Here is a 23,905-nt window from a genome sequence, read left to right as displayed (position 1 = left end):
TCAGGGTTCCTCAAGTTAATCTTCACTTTTTCAAGCTCTCAGGACCAGAACCTTCCAGGGTTGAGAAACATTGCTCCCATTCACATTTCCTCCTCATTTTTACAGATGGGGAAACTGAGGCTCTGAGAGAGAAGGCCCATGAAGTTCTCAGAGCAGGTTTGAGGACAGAGCCTGATTTGAATCCTATACTACTAATGCTAAGTCTGATGCTCTGAGGTTCTTTTAATTCTCTACCTAAGAGTATTTAATACTTTTAGTTTTCTTCTAGCTGTAGTAGGGGGGGGGGGGGGGACTGGTTACAAAGGGCAGAAAGCAGGCGGCAGGGCACATAGTGAGAATAAGGTTAAAAATTTGTTCCAAAATCTCCCGATTGACCAGCTTTCATGCTGCCTGAGGTTCCACCATGAACAAACTAACTTTCTGGCTTAAGCATGGACCTTTGGGTCTCTTGCTTTCTCTCTTGTTTAAATTGGGTTTCCTCAAAGAGAACTCATAACCACGGTGTGGGTGAAATTCTCAGGGACCTTCCTCCCTGGGGAGGATGTGGACTGCTCAGGCAATAGACCATGAAGATGGTAAGAGAGAGGGGAAGTGGCTTTAAGGGGAATGAAACCAATAACACAATAATAAGTTTTGCAAGGGTCAACACTGACCATACTCACCAAAAAGGGCCCCACCTTAAGGCTTGGCTCTGTTCCAGGCCCCAATTGACAAAGGCAGGCAGGGCAGCGGTGACACAATAATGCTTTCAGTGGTGAAGTGGTAAACACCTGCTGTAACTGGCTGCTCGCCACCTGGGGCAGGGGTGGGGGATGGGAGGAGCAGGCAAAGTCCTGGAGAAAGGCACGACCTTGGGACCAAGCTCCTTATGGACTCACTTTGGTTATAAAGTGTTGAAGTGGGGACCACTCTACCAAGCTCATCCCCAAACCCCTAGTGACTCAAAACGAGCAGGCAGTTTGGACAACACCAATGGAACAGATGTGAGGGCTTTCCCAAGACTCCAGTTACAAGGAGCCTCCTGGGGCTCAGGAAAACCAAGTGTGGCAGGGGTCTCAGAAGAGCTTTGAGACCAGACTCCTTGCTTCAGAGGGGGGTTTGTGGGGCCTGAGCAGCCCCAGTGAAGGAACCCTGACCCAAACCCTTGGATAGTGTGATTGTGAGCACTCTGGAGCCCACCAGCCAGGGTCTGAATCCATTGGTAGGTGTGTCAGTTTGGGCGAGTCATTTAACCTCTTAGCTAGTTTCCTCATCTGTAAAATGGGGATGCTAACAGGACCTTACTGTGCGGAATTGTGACGATTAAGTGCGTTCAGGTGTTAAGCACAGAATGGACTTGCCGGTGGTCTGCTAGGTAAAAAGGATCTTGCCCACCTCCCAGCGTTGCTGTGAGGATCAAGGATCAAAAGAATTGTCTAGAGTCCGCCAGTTACAATGCCCGCTGAGGCCAAGCTGACGACGTGAGTGAAGCTGGTGGACAGTCTGTGTCGAGGTTGAGAAGCCACGTGTAGGTGGGCTAATTGCTGCCATGCTGCCTGAGAGTTGTCAAGTCTTTTTCCCCAAGAGAAGTGAGGAACCTGGATTTTTATGGGAAATGGCCTCATTTCTAGTTGGCAACTAATCAAGGACTTCTGTGTGTTTGTTAAACACGGTACCATCTATGCAACACAGAGGTAGGCGTGCGTGCCCTGCAGGCCACCGGGCACACGCTCCCACTTCTTCCATCCTCTCCAGGCCTTTCCTGGCTTCCCACATCTCTGCCTCCACTGTCTGACTCCCCAAAGGGCATTTGGGCAGGGCAGTGCTCTCAAGCTCCACTGAAGCCAAGGGAAACAGCCCGGAGAGAACTTCTTATGAACTTTGAAACCACAGAGACAGGCGATCTAGAAAGTATCAGGTTTTATTATCTCTTTATCAAAAAGTCAGTAACAGACAACAGTGTGAAGGGCTACAAGAGGTGCTCACGTCCAACACAGCCAGAGGAAAGGACCTGGGGATGGGTGGGTGGGGGATGGAGAAGAGGACCCAGCCAGCTGGGAACCCTGGGTTGTGGGGGTGAAGGGTTCAGGAAGTGAGGCTGATTCCCCCACCCCAGCCAGTGGGGTCAGAAGATGCAGCCTACTCAGGCGAGGCCACCAAGCCCTCCTCTCTGGAAGGGCAGGTCATGGGTAACAGGCTCCGAGCTAGGGCGTAATCAGCCCTCCCCAACCCCGTCCTTTGCCCAGGAAGACAAAGGTCACGCCAGCAAAGCTGGGGCTGTGACTGCTAAGCCAGCTTAGTTCTCCAGCAGTGCTGTCCGACAGACAGAAATGGCCTCGACCTGCCTGCACACTACAGTAGCCACTAGCCACATGTGGCAACTGAGCACTTGAAATGCGGTTAGTGTAACTGAGGAATGGGTTTTTAACTTGATGTAATTCTAATTGATTTAGCCACCTGTGGCTGGTGGTTACTGTATCGGCTAGCACAGCTCTCCAATTTTCTCTTAAATTTGGAGAAATGAGGAACACCAGCTGAGTTCAAAGCAGAAGCTAAAAGGAAGGCAGAACTATCTACCCTCAACTATTCTAGCCCCGTGAAAAGGCACCAGGAACGGGGCAAGAGAAACAGGCAAAAACCTCCCTCAACCATATAAAAATTCACTCACTCAACCGCCCAGCCAACTTCAAATGGGAATATCACACTATCTCCTGAAAAAATATATTTATCTATTTTTCTAGAACCAAGAAAGAATAATAATATATTACTAGAAAAGAGACACAAATATCCCACCATCCCTTACATTATATATTTGGGATCTGCTAGAAAACTATGTCTCAGCAAAATCCACTTCTTAGAGGAAGCAGCTTCAGAAAGGGTCAAAGTCATGAGCAGAGGACTGTAAAGTCTGATGAAATGGGGAGGGGACTTGAAGGAAAACAGAAAAGCGAGGCCCTGTTGGAAGCTATAAATAGTAAAAAATAAAAAATAAAAAATAAAAATCATATCTCCGGCTCTCCTCTCATTTTCGAGAAACAGAAACCAAAAAACAAAACCAAACAACCATTAAATACAAACTTAGCAGGTACGGTGGAAATGTGCAAGAGAGCAGAGACGGCCTCGGCACCTGTGCACTCCGGCCCAGGCAGAGACTCTACACAAAGGAATGAACTGTTGAAACAAAAACAAAAACAAAAAAAAACCCCTACTAAAAATAGATTTACAAAAATTCTACAAACCCATTTCAATATGAACTTTCAGCTCCCCCCGCCCCTCCCCAAATAAAAAAGGTTGATTTCCAAAAGTCATTAAAGAGCCCAATGGCCCAAGGTATACCACAGAGACTCCTGTAGTGTGGACACAGTGCCCTTCGATGGGCACATCTCAAGGTGCGGATGGTTCTAGTTCCTTCTCCCAGTTCCTGGCAGAGGGGCCGGCTATGAAAGGGCAGGGCAGGGAGGAAGGCGCTGGAGACAGACCTCCAGCAGGACTCATTCGACAGCCTCAGAGGGGCTCTGGATGAGGCGTGGTCAGTACGGGCTCTAAGCAGGGCCTAGATTCTAAACTGGAAGATGCAGAAATAATGCAATCCTAGACTTGCCAAGTTGAGCCTCATTTTTTTTCTGCTGGGACCATGGAGACCCAGCAAATCCAGAGGCAGGCAGGAACAGAAGATGATGTGTTTCCCGTCCCTTACAATGGAATCAGAGCTGAAGATGCTGACAGGTCAGTATTAGGTTGTCCTCCCCCTACTCTAAAGTCCGCCCTCCAAAGTCCTCCGGCTTCTTGCCCCCCTCGAGTCCAAGCCGTGTCCACGAGGAAGCTTCAGGCGTAGAACTCGTTGGTGGGGGCTTTTTTGTAGATGGGCTTCTTGCCCAGGTCGTAGCTGCCTTCGTCCTTTTTCTTCATGCGGTACATCAGCAGCAGGACCAGGAAAACGGCAAAGAGGATGCCCACAGTGCCGCCCACAATCAGAGCTGGAGGAGAAAGGGACAGCAAGGTGAGAGCGGCTCCTCAGGCCTTCGGGTACCCTCCCACGGTTACAGTTTAGTTCTCTTACGACGAGACATCCTCACCATCACACCGCCTGAGCCCTGCATGCTGAGGTCTTATTTGATCCTCACGGCCTCACTTATGAGAAGGGCGTCATGGGGAGTCACTGAAGACCATAGGGCCAGAGTGGCAAAGACACCATTCCAACCCCCATCTGTCCGAGTCCAAAGCTGGCTTTTTGCAAACACCAGGTCGACTCCCCAGGAGCAGCTTAGCCGTAACTGAGCCAGAAGCAAGAAAAACTGCGGCTGTGGAAATGGTGGCAGACATACACTTACTGCGCCGTCCTCTAGCTGAGCCGGTGTGCCCCTGTACGCATGCCGGCCTACACGTCTATAGACAGTGTACATGCCACCATGCACAGGTGTAACACACTATCATGTCCCTCCTGTGTCCTAGATAATTATAGACAGTGGTCTATGATCAGTGGTTAAGGCCTAGCGTCTCCTCCCATCTCCCCCCACTTACAGGTTGTGTGACTTTAAGTTCCTTCATCTCACCCATTGCAAAATCAAAATCATAAACTGTAAATGTTTGTGGTTTCTATCTGCATCCCTAGCACCGAGTCGCGCCTGATGCAACAGTAAAATGACACTCACAGCTGGGCTCAGAGAAGAGCACAGCCCCGGGGCAGCTGGCCAGGGCCAGGCAGATGTGGGCTCCTAACTCCAGGATGTCCTCTGCACTCGGCCAAGAGGCCAGAATGGCTCCTTTCGTTTGTGGAGGGGGCAGGGAGGTCTCATGGAATCCTTTCTGTGGCAGATTGAGTCCCCTAATTCGGACTTACTCAGGCTAAGGAGATTAATTTTCCGTCCCTGCACACACTCCAAAGCTATGCAGAGAATGGGGCCACGGGAGCCAAGGAAGGTTCTTTCTTGGCTAAAACTCTATGAAAAGCAGCAACAAAGTGCCCCCAGGAGATGCCAGGAAAAGGATTTCGAGTGCCAACCCCATTCTTGTCATCCGCACCTTTCCCTCCGAGGACCCCAGCTCTTCTAGTAGCTCTGTGCTGAGACTCCCCTCAAGGTCAAAGTTCAATTACAGTCTTAGAAGTGACTGTGGTCCTAGATTCAAAGGCCAGGTCTACCACTTTCTGGTTTTATGACTTTGGACAAGTGATTTGGTTTCTCAGAGACATCGTTTCCTTCTCTGTAACAGAATCGATAACCACACCCATCTGATAGGGTTGTTGTGGGGACCCTAATGAGAGGAGAACATGAATCACATGCACATAGCAAGCACTCGATAAACTCCCAGGTGCTGCTTAAAAAGGTGGGATGGGTCCTGGCTGGTTTGGCTCAGTGGACAGAGCGTCGGCCTGCGGACTGAAGGGTCCCGGGTTTGATTCCAGTCAAAGGCACATGACCTGGTTGTGGGCTGGATCCTCAGTAGGGGGCATGCCGGAGGCAGCTGATCAATGATTCTCTCTCATTGATGTTTCTATCTCTCTCTCCCTCTCCCTTCCTCTCTGAAATCAATAAAAATATATTTTAAAATAAAGTAAAACAAAAAGGTGGGATGGGAGGGCCCTGCCTCAGCGAGCTCAACAGCATAACTTCACATGAAGATCGTGTACTGGTAGCTTTCTCTGCTGCAAGATGTAAGAGAGGACCTAACTTCATCCTGCCTCTTGCTATGTGACCCAAGGCCAGTGGGCTGCCTTCTCCGGGCACCAGCTTCCCCTGTATAAGAAACAGTTGCTTAGAATAGATCAGTGGTTTTTAAAGCCACTTTTATGGGGTGTTTTTTTTTTAAGCCATTAAGAAAAAAAGTCATAGAAACCTTAGTTGGTAAAAGCAAAACCTTCTGTGAATCCCACACATGCAGCCGAAAATGAAACTGTGGTTGAAGAAAGGTGGGGGAGGCTTTAAAACAGTTCAACCAAAGAGCCTTAGAAGAAGCTTAAAAGACTAAATGGTCTCTAAGGGCTCCTCTAGTTCTGATGGCTCCCCCACCCCCCGTGCATCACACAGAAAGTAGTGAAGGGAAAATAAAAAGAGTACTGGCTCAGGTACCAGGGGCCCAGGGGCAGGGCTGAGAAGGACCCAAAGTCACCCAGGGTTAGACTTCCAGGAGCCTCATCTGCCAGGTGTAGGCAAGATCCTTTCTTTTGCCCAGCCGGTGTGGCTCAGTGGTTGAAAGTCAACCTATGAACCAGGAGGTCACAATTTGATTCTGGGTCAGGGAACATGCCAGGGTTTCAGGCCGGGTCCCCAGTAAGAGGTGTGCAGGAGGCAGCCGATGGATGATTCTCTCCATCATTGATGTTTCTCTCTCTCCCTCTCTTTTTCTCTCTCTGAAATCAATAAAAAAATATATATTTTTTTAAAAATGGAGCCGGCCCTAACTGGTTTGGCTCAGTGGATAGAGCATGGGCCTGTGGACTGAAGGGTCCCAGGTTCGATTCCAGTCAAGGGCATGTACCTTGGTTGCAGGCACATTCCAAGTAGAGGGTGTGCAGGAGGCAACTGATCGATAAAACCCTTGTTGCCTCTCACCTTGACCTCATGTTTTAAGTTACCATATCATACTAACAAATCAGAATAGCCCTTTAGAGTTTGCCTAGTTATTTCAGATTCTATTTTCCATGGAGTCTTTGTACCAACCTAAGGAGGTGTCATTGTCCCCACTTAGAGAGGAGGCAACTGAGGCTCATCTCCACTGTGGTTCAAAAGCTTCTCAGCCAAGGTCAGAAGCCTGTCAGGTGATAGAGTCGGGGGTGGGGGGGAATAGGGGGTGGGGGGAGCTAGCCTAATCCCAAGGAGTGTCTGGGCTTTCAAGGGAGGTTTTCAAAGAATGTTGACTTTTAATAATTAAATCCCTAAGTACCAAACCCAGGAGGTGAAAACGCTTTGAAAATAAGAGAGGGATTTAAGGCGAGTGAATGACTCAGCTTGTCTATTCTTTAGAAGACTTTGATGTGCAATTATTCTCCCCTCCACCAGACTCACAGTCACAGCCCCCTTGAGCCCCACCTTTAAGGTGGGACACCCTGAGTGTGGCTGTAAGGGGCCCCTGCCCGAGGCACTGCCTCCCACTGAACCCTCCCCGTCCTGTGAGGGCAGGAACCTTACCCGCCAGGACCTCTTTTCTCTCAAAGATGTTGCTGCTCTGGGCAGTGCTGGACATGGACACCTTGTTGGACACATCCTCGTTCCCTTCAAGCAGCGGTGAGAGCCCCTTCGGGATGACCTCATTCTCCTCCAGTTCCTTGGGTTGGGTGGGGACCCGGCTCCCAGGCCCTGCCCTCTCAGGAATGTGGTTATCTAAGGGCACCTGGATGGGGACAGAAGAGAAAGAAAGGCTCAGTGCAGTTTGGGGAGAGACCAGGGCAGGGGACAGGGACGTTCAGCCAGGCGGGGAATCTGGTTCTGCCTTCTTGCTGACTGAGCCACGTGGCCCCGGAGCAGGAGTCAGCCACAACCTCAACAACTTTTCTAGTTAGTCTCTCAAAATGGGAATGAATGTGACCAAGGGCACAAGGAGCAGGTGTCCCCACTCACTGCTGCTCAGTGGGTATTTTAAGAGTAACCACTCTGGAGGGAAGGTTTAGCCAAACTGCAGAAATTGCTTGCCCATTGAGGCAGCAATTTTGCCTCTGGGACTCTGCCTTAAGATGCTAATCAGATAGTTGTATCAGATGTTTGCTGTGGTGTTATAATTTCAGAATATCAAAAAGTTATAAGCAACTTTTTCATCCATCAGGGGAGCTGGGTGAACTATAATCATGCAGCCTCTAAAAACAGGAAGAATATTTAATTATGTGGGGAAAGACTCATGACCACTTTAAGTAAAAAATGTATGGCACAGAATACCCATAAAAGCACAGCAAAGGGGCTGGAAACACATTAAATGTTGAGTGATTATCCTTGTAGGAAAGATGGCCTACCCATGACCACAGTTGTGCCTGCCCCCAAGGATCCAGGGTCACAAATAAAAGTCTTCTTGCAGAGTGAGGTCACATCCTCACTTAGTCTGCCCCTCTCAACAGGTGTTACAGAAGAGCAGGGGGAGAAGCAAGGCATGCGGTTACTTACCAAGGGTTGGATTACTTCGGGGAAGACCTTGGGGTCCTCTGAGTCATCTGTAAGTTCAGAAAGACTGTGTGAGTGTGAAGTCAGTTACCCCCAAATGAATGACCCTCTTTCAGCCATGGCTGCTGGGAGACCACACTTATAAGCAGCTCCCAAATGCTCAATGTCCAGCAAGTGACCCGTTTCCACTCCAGCCTCAGTCATCTCATCTGTAAAATGGGGGTCCTGACACCTGCCTCCCCTGCTCTTTCCTGGAATGGTGAGGAATGGTGAGCTGGTAGCTGGACAGACGCTTTGTCAACTCCAACCCCTTGCTCAGTAAAGGGTGGGTCCAGGGACCAACAGCACACCTGAGGGACCAGTGAGAAATACAGAATTTCAGGGCCCACTGAACCAGACTCTACATTTTAATAAGATCTCCAGGGGCCTCATTTGAAAAGGCAAGACTCCAGATGGCAATATGAAACAGAAGAATTGCAATATTAAAACATTTACTTAGCACTCGGTATGTGCAGAGCTCCAAGTGAGTACAGTGCCCCAAACACAGATGTAATGTCATTTCTCTTCCCATTTTACAGACTTAAAAACCAAGGTTCAGAGGCCACAGGCTGACAGTTTGAACTCAGGACTATGTGAATCCAAAGCTCAAGCTTTGAATCATTCTGCCACCCTGCACACAGTAGGGATGTTCCTAGTGGCTGTCTAGTCCAGCATTCAGGGCCAGGAGGTCACCAAGGACCACACAAGACCCTAGCTCCAGGTCCAGCCCCAAGAAGCCGGGGTGCCTCCACCCACTCCCACACCCTCTGAAGCAAGGGCTTATTCTTGATTTCCCATCCACACCTCTGCCCTGATACACCCCCAGGTCTTTTTCCTTTTCAAAGGAAGGAAAACACTCAATTCTTCCCACATCACCCCACGCTCACTACGTCCTAGGTTAATGGTTCTCAACCTTCTGGCCCTTTAAATACAGTTCCTCATGTTGTGACCCAACCATAAAATTATTTTCGTTGCTACTTCATAACTGTAATGTTGCTACTGTTATGAATCGTCATGTAAATATCTGATATGCAGGATGGTCTTAGGCAACCCCTGTGAAAGGGTCGTTCAACCACAAAGGGGTGGCGACCCATAGGTTGAGAACCGCTGGCCTAGGTGGACAACCCAGGCTGCTGCTCAGAAAACCTAGAGCTACAAACAACCAGGGAGGGTCTCAGGGGTGTGGAAATGGCTGATCCAGTTACTTTGCTTCCTCTTATTTGAGCAGGGAGGAGCACTCTAGGAAAATCCCCACAAAAGTCACCCTCCCATGAGGAGAGTAAACATTCCCTCCAGCCCCGTGCCCCCGGCCTGCCCACTGCACCCTCCATACCCAGATCTCCAGAGCCAGACAGCTCAAAGTCATCGAGTTCCTGCCCGGGCTCCCCCACGTCCTCGTCGTCTGGTAGGGGTCCGGAAAAGTATCGGCCTTGTAGGTCTTGGGGGTCGATGACCTCGGTCTCTCGGATCTAGGGTAAAAAAAGGAGACAGATCAGCCAATAGCCCCCACAGTGGTCTATAACAGCCCCCTGAGCCCCAAAAGGCAGTGAAAAGGGCATTCGAGAAAGTAAACTGAGGCGCTGGAAGGGGACCAGGCCAGAGCCTAGAGTCCTGGGTCCTGGCCTCCTCCTGGCCTCCAACTTGCGTGGGGCCTTAGGCAAGTCTCTTTCCCATAAATAATAAAGGTGGTAATAATCAGAATGTAAATACAGTACCAGGTCCCATTTACTAAGCACTTGCTATGTGTCAGGGCCTGTTCTTTAACTTTAGCCCTATTTTACAAGCAAGGAAAGTGGGCATTAAAGACATCAAATCATTTTCTTTCGGTGACAGAAGTGGCCGATGGAGGCGTGAGGATTCCATGTCGGGCCGCCTGACTTCAGAGCCAGTGTTCCCACCCACCCAGGCCGGCGGAGGATACCCTAAGCCGAGTTCTGTGATGCCGCTGAGCTGATTCACCCCCGGTGGAGAGGGCTGCTGGCTCTGGGACCCCTTTCCCCGCTGAGTCAGACTTGGCTGGGACGGGCAGGGCTGGCTCACCCACACCCGGGGACAGCCTCAGGTCAGGGCGTTGCCCAGACCTAGTGACTCAGGAGTGCATAAACACACGCCAGTGTTCCGCCTTCCCAAGAGCTCCCACACATCTCCTCTGCCACCAACACTGTGCGGGACAGGGGGAGGCACAGTTCCTGCCTCGGACCCCCTGCTCCAGCGCCCATCAGTGTCGCTCAGCCCCTACCCATGGGGACCCACTGGTCACAGCAGAATCTTAGGTCCACCCCGACCGAGAAGCTTTTAAAAGGAAAGTAACAAAGGCCTAGCCAGGGAAGTAAAGAACCTTCTCAAGGTCCTATAGGACATCAGCTACTGGGCTCCCGACCTTCCTCTCAGCTCCTGGGCTAGGGTTCTGTCTGCCCACAGAACAGCAGTCCTGGGCCAAGTTCATGATTGCATTAATTAATTCAAATATTAAAGTGTCTACTATTTGCCAGAAGGGTTAGGGTTGTTGTTTTTTAATATATTTTATTGATTTTTTACAGAGAGGAAGGGAGAGGAATAGAGAGTTAGAAACATCGATGAGAGCCGAAACCGGTTTGGCTCAGTGGATAGAGCGTCGGCCTGCGGACTGAGGGGTCCCGGGTTCGATTCCGGTCAGGGGCATGTACCTGGGTTGCGGGCATATCCCCAGTGGGAGATGTGCAGGAGGCGGCTGATCGATGTTTCTCTCTCATCGATGTTTCTGACTCTCTATCTCTCTCCCTTCCCTCTCCCTTCCTCTCTGTAAAAAATCAATAAAATATATTTTTAAAAAGAAAAGAAAAAGAAACATCGATGAGAGAGAAAAACATCAATCAGCTGCCTCCTGCACACCCCCTCCTGGGGATGTGCCCGAAACCAAGGTACATGCCCTTGACCGGAATCGAACCTGGGACCCTTCAGTCCACAGGCCGACGCTCTATCCACTGAGCCAAACCGGTTAGGGCTAGGGTTAGGGTTTTGATTAAGTTCAATACAGGCGCCGCCCCCACTCCCCAACAGTGTCTCATCTTCTTTCCCAGAACCCCTAACTGCAGGAGGTCAGGGTGCTGCCCAGAACCACAGAATACCAGCTGGAGAGAGGCCAGGGACGCCCTGTCCTCTCATTTCACAGAATTTGAGAGAATACTAGCCCCGGACAGTCACTGACTGGCCCAAGTTCACACAGTGAGTTAGCTACATAGCTCACAGACCAAAGAGGCCAGCCTCAGCTTCTGATGCCAGGGGAGCCCAGGAAGGAATGCTGGTTCCTAAGACAAGGTTACCATTGCAGGAAGGGCCCAGGAGCCTCCTGCACTCCCTCCTGGTTTCCGGGGAGAGGCGGGCGGAACCTGTCAGGCCCTCTTCCACTCCCACGTGGGCATAAGCTGGATTCTGGAAAGGGAGCGGGCCAGGCTGGGAGGAAGGCAGTGGGGAGGCACTGCACCTCCCACAGGAGGGGAGAATCTGCTGACCGCTTGGCACACGTGGGGGTGGGGAGCCAGAAGGGGTTAGGGATGACTTCATGACTGGGGAATCAGGAGCTGTGAGCCGCTGGCATTGGAATTCCAGCCCCCGCGCACAGCCCTGTGCCTGCGGCTTTGGTTTGGCAGCTCAAAAGTAAGGCTTCTCCGCGATTGCACAAGGTGCCGGTCCCTGGGGAGGGGTCCCTGTGCTCTGGGGCCCAGGACCTGAGAGCAGGACCTCCGTGGCTTGCCTAGCTAAGCACTTAGCATGAAGTGGTTCTGCAAATAGATGTGTTTTTCACAGAAGTGGAAAGGGGGTGGGGGGGGGGGGCGGCTCAGAAAGGTAAACTCACTTGCCCAAGTTCACACAGGCCAAAAATGGCCACACTGGACCAGAACCCAAGCATGGGTCCCCTGTGCCTTTACCCACATACACACACGACACACATAGAGTGCCCGTCTACCCAGGGAGCCCTGTTCCGCGGAGGTCAAAGCAGCTGAGGAGGGAAAGATGGTGCTATGGCCCCTTGTTGGCCTGGCCTGTGGGAGCCAGAGCTCCAGTCCTCAAGACAGCGGCTGGGGTCCCGACGGGGACTGTTTCAGGCTGAGATCCTCCCTCCCCCTGCTTGTCCCCAGGAGCCATATAATGTTGCTTCTGAGCCTGCCTTCCAGTATGTGAGTGTTTCGAAACAGCCAGGGTTAGCACACTGATTCGTTGATAGGAACCTGTCTTATGCTGGTAACATGAAGACTGAGGGGGTGGGCATGGCATTCCTGCAGCCAAATCTGCAAAAATGAGGCTGAACCAGATTTATTCCCAGTTCAGCCCTCTTTGTGATCACCTGGTCATCCATAACCCTTCATATTCATACGAGGTTCCTGGGGAGGAAAAAGGACTTGTCTAAGGTCACACCAGGAGGCAGGTGCATGGTCAGGACTCGACCCCACTAGATACCTGTTCTGGCTCTAAAAGGACGGGGTCCCGAAAGGCTGCATTTGGTGAGCCTGCGTGCACTCCTAGAGCCAGTCAGGTGGCTTGGCAGAATTGTGAGGTATGCTGATCAGAGGAAACAGGAAATTAAGTTCTTCTTCAACTCCAGCAGGACCCTTTAAGGCTAGGCCAGCAAGACAGGACTGAGTTGCAGGGGCTTGTGGGTAATCATCCCTTTGAGTGTAGAGGTGGGTGCCAATAGCCCACCCTCTCCCCACCCTCTTATCAGCAAGGCTCATTCAGCCTGGAGTATCTTTGGAGAACAAGGCCACCCAGCAGCCAGGCCCAGCCCTGATCAGAGAAGGACCCCACCCTGCTCCTGGCTAAGGATGTGGTCTGTTCACCTCAGCTCACCCCATCCCTGCCCAGGGAACATGTAGTCACACGTGTGTTCACGCACAGGCATCCTCTCTGGGAACCTTGGGTCTCCCCGTCTTTGTCCCTCTCACAGACACACAAGAGATATCACCAGGGGAACAAGGCAGGGGCCTGGGTCTCGTGGACCTGCCGGCCCTGGGGCTGGTGCGCACTGGGCTGGTGCCTGGAGGCTTAGAGATGCTGAGAGGTAGGTGCTGCTTTGTTCTAAAGGGAATAGCATCTGCCAACGGAAGGTATCTGAGGCCACCGAGCCCACGCGTCTCATGTTATAAGCCAGCAGACAGATTAAAGGTCCAGGGGCTTGGCCAAGGTCACCCAAGCAGCTAGCGGCTGGGTTGGACTTGGAACGGAGGTCTCCTGGCGCTCGGGCTGCAGTTGTCCTCCCTCTCTCTTCCCGGGTTTTGGCTGCCCCGAAGGGTCTCAACAGGTCCACCGGCAGTTGCTGTCACTCCAGATATACCCCCTTCCAGTGCCTAGGCTAGAGGCATGAAGCTAGGAAAAGGACCCCAACCCTATCCCAAATGCTATAGCTTTTGTCACCCAGGACAAGCCTGGGGGCTGGGGCGGCTAGCACACGTGCCCTCTGCATGCAGGGCACCAAGCCGGGTTCTTCTCTATACGAGTTCGTTTTGTTGGCACAAACTGGTAGGATGTTCTACCCATTTTGCAGGTTCGGTTGAGTTACTCATCTGAAGTCACAGAGCTAGAGTGTGACAGAGCTGGGATTTCATCCTAGATCTTTCTCGAGACTACGTCTTAGCCACAGCCAAACTTCTCACTGCCACCCACGCTTCACCTTTCCACCCCAATCCCACAGCCCACACTGCCAGGCCAGGCCTCCAGGGCACCCTTTCCCCTGGCCAGCAAGTAAACAGAGTTGAAAGTGATATTGCTTAAACAAAAGAACAGAAAGTTGGCTAGGGCACCAGGGAGAAGTTCAGGGTCAGGGCTTGGTTAACTATGAACTGTTTCGAGGAGGGAGGAGAGCCTTCCCCCACCTGGCTCTTCCCTACGGGAGCTAGGGTCAGGGTCCGGGACACACTTGACCCTTCTTTCAGGAGGTGAGACCAGAAGGGCAATGGGTGTGTGTGTGGGGGGGGGGGGGCAGGTTAGTGAGCAGCTGGGCTCCGTGACTACACCCAACAGAGTGATCCTGGCAGGAGATCTCCAGAAGGGACCGCTGACACAGTCACTCTTTCCCCACCTCCCTTTGAAGGTCAGGCATCCCCCCAGAATGAGCAAAACCTGAGGGCCACAATCAGGCCTCTCTTCGCCCCGGCAGAAAGGAAGTCTCCACTAGAGTAGCTGCCTGAAAAAGCAGACTCATAAGCAAAACTGCAGGAGTCTGAGGGCTGACCGCACATCTCGATTCCTCAGTTTGCTCTTTGGTTACTAGAGCTCGGAACGCCTGGCAGAATGAGGAGGATTAAGTGAAATGCATTAGTGTGTGCAAGGGGCCCAGCATGTGGCCTGGCACACAGCAGGTGCTCAATGAATAGCGGCTGTTATTAATCCCCACCTGTCTTCCTTCTGGATAAGGGGGTTAATGGTCAAAGGGTCAGAGGGTCCTGGGAAAAGTTGTTGAAGCAATTCCATTGCTAGAAAGAAGGTGGTTGGAGATACTTTGCAAAGTGAGAAGGGACATACACTATACTGGGTCAGAGACTTTTCCACAACCAATCACGTCCCCTTCAGACTGTGCAGGGAGAAGGACCCTAAGATGGGCAGAGGCCAGCCCAAGGTCACACAACTTGGAGCACCTGTCCTAAGCAGATGACTGAAAATTCGATGCCAGAGTATATCCTGACCAGACTTGGGGATGAAAAAAATATACAGCCCTAACCGGTTTGGCTCAGTGGATAGAGCATCGGCCTGCGGACTCAAGGGTCCCAGGTTCGATTCCGGTCAAGGGCATGTACCTTGGTTGCAGGCACATCCCCAGTGGGGAGTGTGCAGGAGGCAGCTGGTCGATGTCTCTCTCTCATCGATGTTTCTAACTCTCTATCCCTCTCCCTTCCTCTCTGTAAAAAAATCAATAAAATATATTTAAAATATATATATATATATATACAGAAGGCAAAAACAGCCACACACCAATACACAACCTGGCCTGTGGTACCTGAAGGGTTAAGCCAGGTCTGGGGGTGGGGTGGGGGTTCGAATGTCAGCTCTGCCCACTCTGAGGTCGGGTTACTGGAACACAATCACTCAGGAGAGTAGCCAGGCCTGGCACTGCCAGCAGCCAGCTTTCCACCAAACCCCTGCCCGCCCTCCCCCTCCTCCACCCCAGGGCAGCCCATTCCCACAGCAAGGGCTCCAGGATCCTGGGGTGCCAGCTAGGAATGGGGGCAGGGGAGGGAGCTTCTAGAGCCTCTGGATGTCCCCCTGTCAGGAGCTGACGTCACACCCCGTCACTACCTCCCTGGGCAATCTTGGAAGATTGCTTCTCTGGGTCTTGGTTTCCCCACCAAAGACAGTTCTCAAAGAGACAAGCCTCCCTCTGTCTTGAGGCCTGGTAACCAAGCTGGGCACTGCTCCGATTACCGGTGGAGATAGCGGGAGGGGCTGGCTCCCGCCGGGCTGTGGAGACAGAGGTGCATTGAAGCTGGGGTTTGTAATCTAGGCAGCGGATCCTGGATCCGAGGTCCCTGCTGGATGGCGGGGAAGACATGAGCAAGCCTCCCTGTTCTCAAGAGCAGAGCCGATAGCCTTGTCTGAGCTGATTGGATCAGCTCTTGGTACTGGCTTCCTGCCCCTTCGAAGCCTCCCCTACCACTTGGGGAAGCCACCGCTGCAGACCAAGTCAGTCTGTCCCAAAGACATCTCAGCCCAGCCACTGGTCACCCCTGCCCCCATACCCCCAGGCTGGAGTGGTACAGCCAGTCCCTGCAGGCCTGGCCATGTCCAGCAGGCTCCATCAAGTCACTGTTTCCACACATACCAGCCTCTCCCTGCCTCCCCTTTCCATTACCCCAGGTGTCACCTGACTAGCAGCCGCTTCGCTTCTGCTGTGCCAGAGAAAACTGGGGCAGCCCTGAAGGACTGGGAAGGGGACGTGCAGAGTGAGGGGGTGGGGCTGAGTTGGAGGGCCTGGAGGGAGGCTGGGAGTGGGGAGTAACAGGGACACAGCGGTGGCTGGGAACTTGGAGGGGTAGGTAGGGGTACTGCAGAAGGCCAAAGCCAGATCAGAGTGAGCTTTGGGGGACTCCTAGAGCCCTCTGGAATAAAGAAAGTTTTGAACCCCAAGAACTGTAGCCATCGGTTTACTTTTTCAACATGGGTACAGGCCACCTTTCCAAAGCCAGCCTGGGCCAGGTTAAGAACCCTTGTCTAGCTGGTAATACTAAACTAAACGTAAGCCAGCACTTTACAAGTTTGCCAAACTGCGATTATGACCCTCGAGTGACACAGGTGTTTTATAGAGGACACGGGCTCCCATCGGCAAAGTGACTTATTAACTAACTGTGTGTCGCTGAAGGGTGAGCGGCAGAGCTGGGACGGGACTCGGGCTGTTCTGGCACCCGGCCTCCAGCAGACAGGAGATGTGGGGCGGCACCCAAAGGTCAGCAGCGAGTTAATAACAAACCTGCCCGAGAGGTCGGGTTTGTCGTACGCCTTTCTAGGGTTAAATCAGGCCCCAACTGCTGACAAATGCCTCCTCTTCCATCCTCTCCAGGCACCAGGCAATGAAAACACAGGAAAACTGGCTTTTCAGAACATGACTCTTTCTGTCCACCGTCCCCCCCACCACAGGCACACACACCAAAGCCCAGAGCCCGATCTTCAGTCAGCCTCTAACATGGTCCTGCCCCCTCTCCTTCCAGGCTGCAAACTGCTCAACAACGGGTTCCTACAGATTGTCCCAGAAGGGTGGGCCAGGAGGGTGGTGCTGCCGGGAACTGGTTCTTGATTAAATATAAACCCATCAGATAATTAGCAAACAGCCACTTCTAAGATAAACAAATCAGATTTGGGCTCCATCAGCCCCACCCTGGACTCCTCCCTCACCACGTTGTGGCTCTGGGTTAGAAAGGGAGGAAGGGAAAAAGCTTCCCAGAGACCAAGGGGGTGGGTTCCTCAAAGGTCCCAGGTAGCATCCAAGCGGCCTGGACAAAGAGGGCACTGCCACTTAGCACACCTCCTCCTACCGGCACGGTACTGGGGCCTTTATTTGCGGTCTTGTCATCTACAAGCCTCACCACAATCCAGATCTTACAGACCAAGAAACTGAGTGGGTGAGGGGCCCACGCGGTCAGGTAGGACTTCACACCTCTGGAGTCCGGTCTGCCTAACTCCAAACCAGTGTTCCAATGCCCTCTAGCCAGTGTCGGCAAGCAAGGAGGGGGGCGTCCAACACACCAAGATTCCTGGGGCCAAATCCAATCTGGACTGGACCAGCTTTGCTCTATAAACTCAGAGCAGTTGCAGCCTTAGTTTTGCAGAAAGAAAAGAAAGAAGAAAAAAGAAAAGAGAAGAGAAGAGAAGAGAAGAGAAGAGAAGAGAAGAGAAGAGAAGAGAAGAGAAGAGAAGAGAGAAGAGAAGAGAAGAAAAAGAAAGACCGGCTCAGCAGAGGCCAAATAACCAGTTCTGAGGACTGGCTGAATTCTCTTCTTTCAAAGTCCACACACAGGGCCAGGCACTGTGAAGGATTGTGTGTCCCCTCAAGGCCCTGGGCACTGAGATGCTGACTCTTTAACAGGCTCTCACGGGACAAGGTAAACCTCTGGAGCCCATGGCAATAGCCCCACCACAGAGCCATCCTATAGCCAAGAGGGGAAAGGAATGGGTGACTCAGGCAAGCCAGGCCAGCTACCGCTTTTCTCCAGTGACTCACACAGCCCCGTCCAGCCCCTTTCCCCAATTTTAAACGTCATTTGGAAATCACACCCAGCAGTCCAGGAGGCCGAGGACAGCTAAGAGTCAATTCCTCCCAGGAGGGAGCTGGGGCGGGTAGCCCAGCCTGGCTCTCCCAGTCCCTCATTCAGGCCGCTCAGCACTCCAAGTCCTTGGAAAAGCCCTCTGTTTCCAGGAGCTGGGGATGGCAGGAGATGAATGTCCCTCCCCACCAACTTCTCTTGTTCGGGCTCTTTACCAGGAAGGCCAAGAGAGGGCTCCTCCCCCTAGCAGTCGGCTCTCAGGACAGGAAGGACCCTGAAGGGCACTGGTCCAACCTCTTCGTTTTAGAGTTGGGGACCCTGAGATCCAGACATAGGGCATATTGCTCAAGGTCACCGAGCAATTCAGAAGTAGAACCTAAGGTATCTACCTTCAACCCCGCCAGTTTCCTGATCTGGAATGTTGTCTGAGGTCGATCAAGGCAAACATCTAGCGTTGTCACACAGACCTTGTTCTGACCTTGGCAAACCACTACATTCATTTGAGCATCAGTTTCTTGTAAAAATGGAGATAATCATGCCTACCTCACAGTACACCAGGAGGCATTCACATCAGTATTAAATAATCTCAGTGCGCCTTTTAGAATGAAGTTACGTGCCTGAATATTACTTATTCATTCATACAAACATTGCCTGAGTACTAACTACAGACAGGGGTTTCACTAAGAAGAAACAGCAGAGTTCCTGCCTCGGTGTGTGTGGGTGGAAGTGGTGGGTCCACGTGTGTGGGCGGGGGGGGGGGGGGGGGGGGGTCACAACTCAGAATTTGGTGGAGTAGATCATTCCCTCACCAAACATAACCTCCTTTGAGACATCTTAGAAGTCTTTATAGTTTCCAAAGCCCTTTCAGAATGTAGGTACTTGGCCATTAATAAAATACCCGAGCTGGAAAGGGCTCTGGAGGCCATTTGGTTCAAATCCCATTTTGACAGATGGGGGATGTCTACCCAGAGAGGGAAAGGGACTCAACCTCATGGAACTCCCCAGCCCCCACACTGTGGCCCACATAGTCTCCTGGGTGCTTGGTAGCTCTCACTGGTCACTCAAGGGTCTTAGAACCCTGGGCTTCCTCCCCAACCCCACGTCTATGCAATCAAGGAGAGAATTCTCAAGGAAACCAGAAATATCTCTAAGCTAAAGTACACTGGTAGGTGGGGGACAATTCCCCAGAACCGATTGGGCCTGGACAGCCCCACCTGGGAGGTGGGGGTGAGACTCCCTAAACAAGGCTGCCTTTAATTGGCCAGGGAGGGAGTGGCAGGAAGGCAGTTCAGGGGAATGCTCCCAGCTGGACAGGAAGAACTGGTTTAGGATGGCAAGCCCCATCCAAATGGAGAAGAGGCAGGGTGCTCAGCCAGGGTTCAATTCCCAAAGCTTGTGGCACCTGGGGGTGGGGGAAACCACCCGAGGGGAGGGCAGGCCTTTGGCTTACACCTAAAATTTGGGGAGCGGTCCCAAGAGCACTATTGGAGGGGCTACTGGACAGATTCTGATGGTAGATGCTCTCTGCTACCTTGAAGTGGTACCCATTTTACCGCATTCAGTTCCCTCGCCTGTGGAGTGGGCACAGTGCAACCCCCACCGGCTTCCTTTCTGAGGAGTGCTTCCCACATACCCAACCTGGCGGAGGAAAAGCACCGAGCAAATCATAACTGCTATCCGCAAACCCTCTCCCTGCGCCCCGTTTTCTCCACCTTACAAAGAAGGGCTGGCTGCGTCATCGCTATGGTCTGACCCAGTGGTCGGCAAACTCATTAGTCAACAGAGCCAAATACCAACAGTACTTCTTCAAAATAGACTCGCCCAGGCCGAAAACCGACTTCTGCGCATGGGCCACTAAGTTTCAATCGCACTGTACTAGGCGCCCGCACATGGTATTTTGTGGAAGAGCCATGCTCAAGGGGCCAAAGAGCCGCATGTGGCTTGCGAGCCGCAGTTTGCCGACCACTGGTCTAACCCACTGTGATGAGGTCTGATTTTTCTGGCCACAACCTTGGGAGGAAAGGGGGTGGTGGGGCCAAAAGGGGAAGCCCTCTGACCCAGTCAGAGGCGGAAGGTCGGTGACATTAGCCAGGAAGCGGACCACTCCGGTGAGGACGAAACAGAAGAACATCTCTCAGGAAGCAGCTGCTCAGGACTGACTTCTCTCCAAGCTGATGATGGGTCACCACACGCAGGGCTGACAGCCCTCCCCAGACCACATCCTTCAGAGACACAGCTGTCTGCTCCTCACTCAAGGACTTGCAGGCTCAGCAGTCCCTGAGCTGAGACTGGCAGGTGATTGCCCATGCACTGGCCTCACAATCTCCAGGGTCTTTCCTCTCCTATTGCCCAGGCCCATGGGACCCAGCATGGCATTGCTTTGGCTGCTTCCCCAACTGCTGGGCTCCAACACATCCTTCAGGGCCTAGTAAGGACCTCTGCACCAGGGAGCAGCAGGCTTGGGATGGAGTCCTGGCTCAGCCACTAACTTTCTGGCAAGGTTGCCCCTAGTTTGGGGGAGTTATCACCTTCCACCGCAGAATTCCTTGAGGCTGGAACAACCCCAGATCTTTAGACACTAAATTAGTCTTGAGTTATCCGTGGATGGGACACAGCAGCAGCCACTCAGAGTAGCATCAGACTACCAGTTAAGATGAGAGCTGGGAGAATCTGCTCAGCCCCTAATTAGCTGTGTGACCCTGGACAAGTTAGTTCACCTTTCTAGCCTCAGGACCAGTTTAAGAGCAGTAAACAGGGTTGTCAAGAATTAAGGTCGTTGAAGAGCCATTAGAACAGCCATTAGACAGCGATTAGAACACTGCCAGGCACACCAGCAGCACGAAACTGTGCTGGAGGGTTATTGCTCAGGGTCGTATTCATTCCTCACCCGAGGACTGCCCTGCAGAAACGACTCTCCCCTAAGGAAGCCCAGAGAAATGGGAACCCCATGCGGGAACTGACAACAGGGACTCGGGGTTTAAGGACAGGAAGGGGGCACAAAGCCCAGGCCCTTGGAAGGCAGTGGAAGGCAGATTCGTTTGCCCTCGACTTCCCAGAGGTTGCCCCCCTTGCCCCCAGCTGGCTGCTGGGATGGAGCTTCAGGTGGCCCAGGGCTTTGTAAACTAGGGCGGGGACCAGTGGGCAGCGAGGAGGCGGCTTCTCCGTGCCCGCGGAGGCCCCTCTCCCCAGCCCCCTTCACCTCGCTCTCACTCAATGTGGGTGCTTCGATTTCCCGTCTGCATTGAGCAAAAATAAACACTCTTCTTACATAAAGCCCAGGGGAGGCCGGGGAGGTGGGGGCGGAGCGGGGGGGGGGGTGCACGGAGAAGTGCCGGGCCCCAACCATCCCTGCCGTTCACCCTTGAAAGATCAGAGTCTCAACTTTGTAAAGACGGAACCTAAAGATGCACTGTTACCTCCTGCCCCACTTCCCCAAGCCCTCGGTGCAGGTGGGGAAATTGAGACTCAGCAGGGGCAGGGCCTTGCCCCAAGTCACAAGCCAGTGGCAACGCTGCGGCCAGAGTGAGGTCAGGGCTCAGTCCTCCACTCCCCGGCGTGTGAAACCGGGCGCCGCGGAACCCTAACTCCTCCCCCTCCCGAGGACTCGCAGCCCCTCATCCCCAGGCATCTCGGGTTCTGGAGCTGCCCGCTCCCCGCGCCGAGGGGGCGAGGAGGAGGGCTCGGGCCTCCGGGCCTATCCCTGGATCACCAGGGAAGGTGCGGGGTGCGGGAAGGGGTGCGGGGGGGCGGGGGGAGGAAGGTGACACCGGCTTAGTCACGTCCGAGCCTGGAGCCCGCGGCGGGGCGAGGCCTAGGGGAGGCGGGAAGAGCAACAGGGTGGGTGCGCACGGCAAGCGGAGGAGCCCCCCATTCCCACCACCGGGGCCTCCCTGGGACCTCGGTCGGAGCCAAGTTTCCAACAAAGTTTCCCCGGACTCGGCATCTCCTTAGGGGTGACGCAGCCCCCCGATCCCGGGCTCCCAGGAACAAAGGAGGTGCTGGTCCGCCCCCTCGGGGATCTCCAAGCACCTACCGACTCCGCGGCGGCGGCGGGGGCGCCCACGAGGAGCAGCAGGAGCGCGAGCAGGCGGGCGGGGGCCATGGCGTCGCGGTCTGGGAAGGGCGCGCAGGCGAGTGGCCGCCGTCCGCAGCCGGCCCTCCTTATAGGCGGTGGCCGGCCCCGCCCCGCCCCGCCCCCGGGCCCGCACCCCTGCCCTCCTCCCCCAGGAATTCCCCGGGAAAGCTGGGCCTCCGGGGCGCAGCGCTCGCCCGCGGGGATGGAAACCCCAAGGGACCCGCCCTGTGCGCGTCAGCCGGTCCCCACCGACCAAGTCACGGTCCTCTAGGAGCCCCCACCCCCTTATTGACTTGATCCCCTGCTAGACAGGCCCCCAAAGATCATTGCGTCTAAGCTTCTCATTTTACAGCGGGGGAAACTGAGGCCCAGGGACAGGAGGGACCCTTCAAACCAGGTGTGCTCCCCTCGGAGGGGACGGAAGACATCCCAAACGGGGCGCGAACCAATTATTTTAGTCTTTGCCGGCCATAGGGCCTCTTGTCACAATTAGTTAAACTCTAGAGTTGTAGCTCAAAGAGCCAATAAATACTTCAAAGAATGAGTGTGGCTGTGTTCTAATGAAACAGTACTTATGGACACTGAAATTTGAATTTTATAAAAGTTTTACGTGTCGCTAAATAGCATTCTTCTTTGATTCCCCCCCCCCCGCCCCCGCGCTCTGCCCGCCCCCACCCCGCTCCCCCGAAAATCATTTGAAAATGTAAAAACCATTCTTAGCAGTGAGCTGAACGAAAATAAGCCACGGGCAGACTTCTTGGTCTTAGGGTGGCTGAGCTCTGTTTTAAGGGGTTTGTTTTCCCAGATTTTGAACTTCCTAAAAAGTTTGATCTCTCAGAGAACTGGTCTGCAAGTTTATCTCCATTCTCAGATCTGTGTTCACCTTTGTAAAAAAAAATAAATTCTGTGCATCCTCCCAACAGTGGGGGTGGGGGTGGCAGGGGTAAATCCTCGCGGGCCCCAAGTACAGGTACTGTTGGGATTATCAGGGGGAAGCATCCTATAATAGTCAAAGTACCAACGGTGCCTAGCCTCCTTAGCTCTTCTGTATTTTATATGGTATACAGATATGAAGATATGCTATCTAGAATAATAAAAGTGTAATATGCTAATTAGACCGGACGTCCTTCTGTCCTTCTGTCCTTCTGTCCTTCTGTCCTTCCAGTCAAAGCCCAGTCCTGGGTGCCAGCAGCAAGGGTGAAGGAAGGCCTACTCTTGCACGAATTTCGTGCATTGGGCCTCTAGTATGATATAAAGATATATATACCCGCATCGAATCCGAGTCACGGCACCAATAAAAGAAAAAGAAGCCAAGACCGGTTTGGCTCAGTGGATAGAGCGTCGGCCTGCGGACTGAGGGGTCCTGGGTTCGATTCCGGTCAAGGGCATGTACCTGGGTTGCAGGCACATCCCCAGTGGGAGATGTGCAGGAGGCAGCTGGTCGATGTTTCTCTCTCATCGATGTTTCTAGCTCTTTGTCCCTCTCCCTTCCTCTCTGTAATAGATCAATAAAATATATTAAAAAAAAGAAAAAGAAAAGAAAAAAGAAAAAGAAGATATATACCCGCATATATAATGTGTCTTTATGAGAATATGTATATCTATCTTTCTAAGGCTGAAGCTTGGCTTCAGAGCCAGACTATTTTGGCCTCTGTTGGCATATTATGAATTCACACACTTTGTGAAGAGTTGGGAGTGACTTCCCCTCTTCCGTTCCATCCCTTAATGATCAAAGGATTAAAATCTTTTGAGGCAGACAGCCTTGACAATAAAGCAAGCTTCAAATGCTGCTCAGGTTTTTCCCCACGGATATAAAGGTAAGCAATTTTTTTCAGCTTGGGTTTGGAAATAAACTGAGAAAATGAATGAATTTTCTATCAGAATAAGAATTCCTTTTGCAAGTCATATGGGTTTTGCAATCTTTGCTGTCCACAGAATTGAAGGTGGTTTTAATCTAGTTGTCAGTAGATAGATCATTAAAAATAATTTTTGATGAT

General features: G+C 52.5%; 1 protein-coding gene across 1 annotated transcript; it reads right to left on the bottom strand.

The window, feature by feature from the left end:
- Positions 1-1,884: 1,884 nt before the first annotated feature.
- Positions 1,885-22,010, bottom strand: SDC4 (syndecan 4). Its single transcript, XM_059706972.1, has 5 exons — positions 21,867-22,010; positions 9,439-9,574; positions 8,070-8,116; positions 7,107-7,308; positions 1,885-3,956 (listed from the first exon to the last, which is right to left on the bottom strand). The coding sequence occupies exons 1-5, from the start codon at positions 21,933-21,935 to the stop codon at positions 3,805-3,807; spliced, it is 606 nt and encodes a 201-aa protein (XP_059562955.1). The 5' UTR covers positions 21,936-22,010; the 3' UTR covers positions 1,885-3,804.
- Positions 22,011-23,905: the final 1,895 nt, after the last annotated feature.

The sequence above is a fragment of the Myotis daubentonii genome, chromosome 8 (assembly GCF_963259705.1).
Source record: "Myotis daubentonii chromosome 8, mMyoDau2.1, whole genome shotgun sequence".
In the NCBI taxonomy this organism is placed as follows: Eukaryota; Metazoa; Chordata; class Mammalia; order Chiroptera; family Vespertilionidae; genus Myotis; species Myotis daubentonii.
The sequence above is the reverse complement of the archived record's forward strand: the minus strand, read 5'-3'. Positions and strand labels throughout refer to the sequence as shown.

Coding starts and splice junctions, on each gene's coding strand:
- SDC4 (XM_059706972.1), bottom strand. CDS start 21,935: ATGGCCCCCGCCCGCCTGCTCGCGCTCCTGCTGCTCCTCGTGGGCGCC. Junction 8,117..9,438: donor GTCTGGCTCTGGAGATCTGG/GTATGGAGGGTG, acceptor CTGAACTTACAG/ATGACTCAGAGGACCCCAAG. Junction 7,309..8,069: donor CCGAAGTAATCCAACCCTTG/GTAAGTAACCGC, acceptor GTCCCCATCCAG/GTGCCCTTAGATAACCACAT.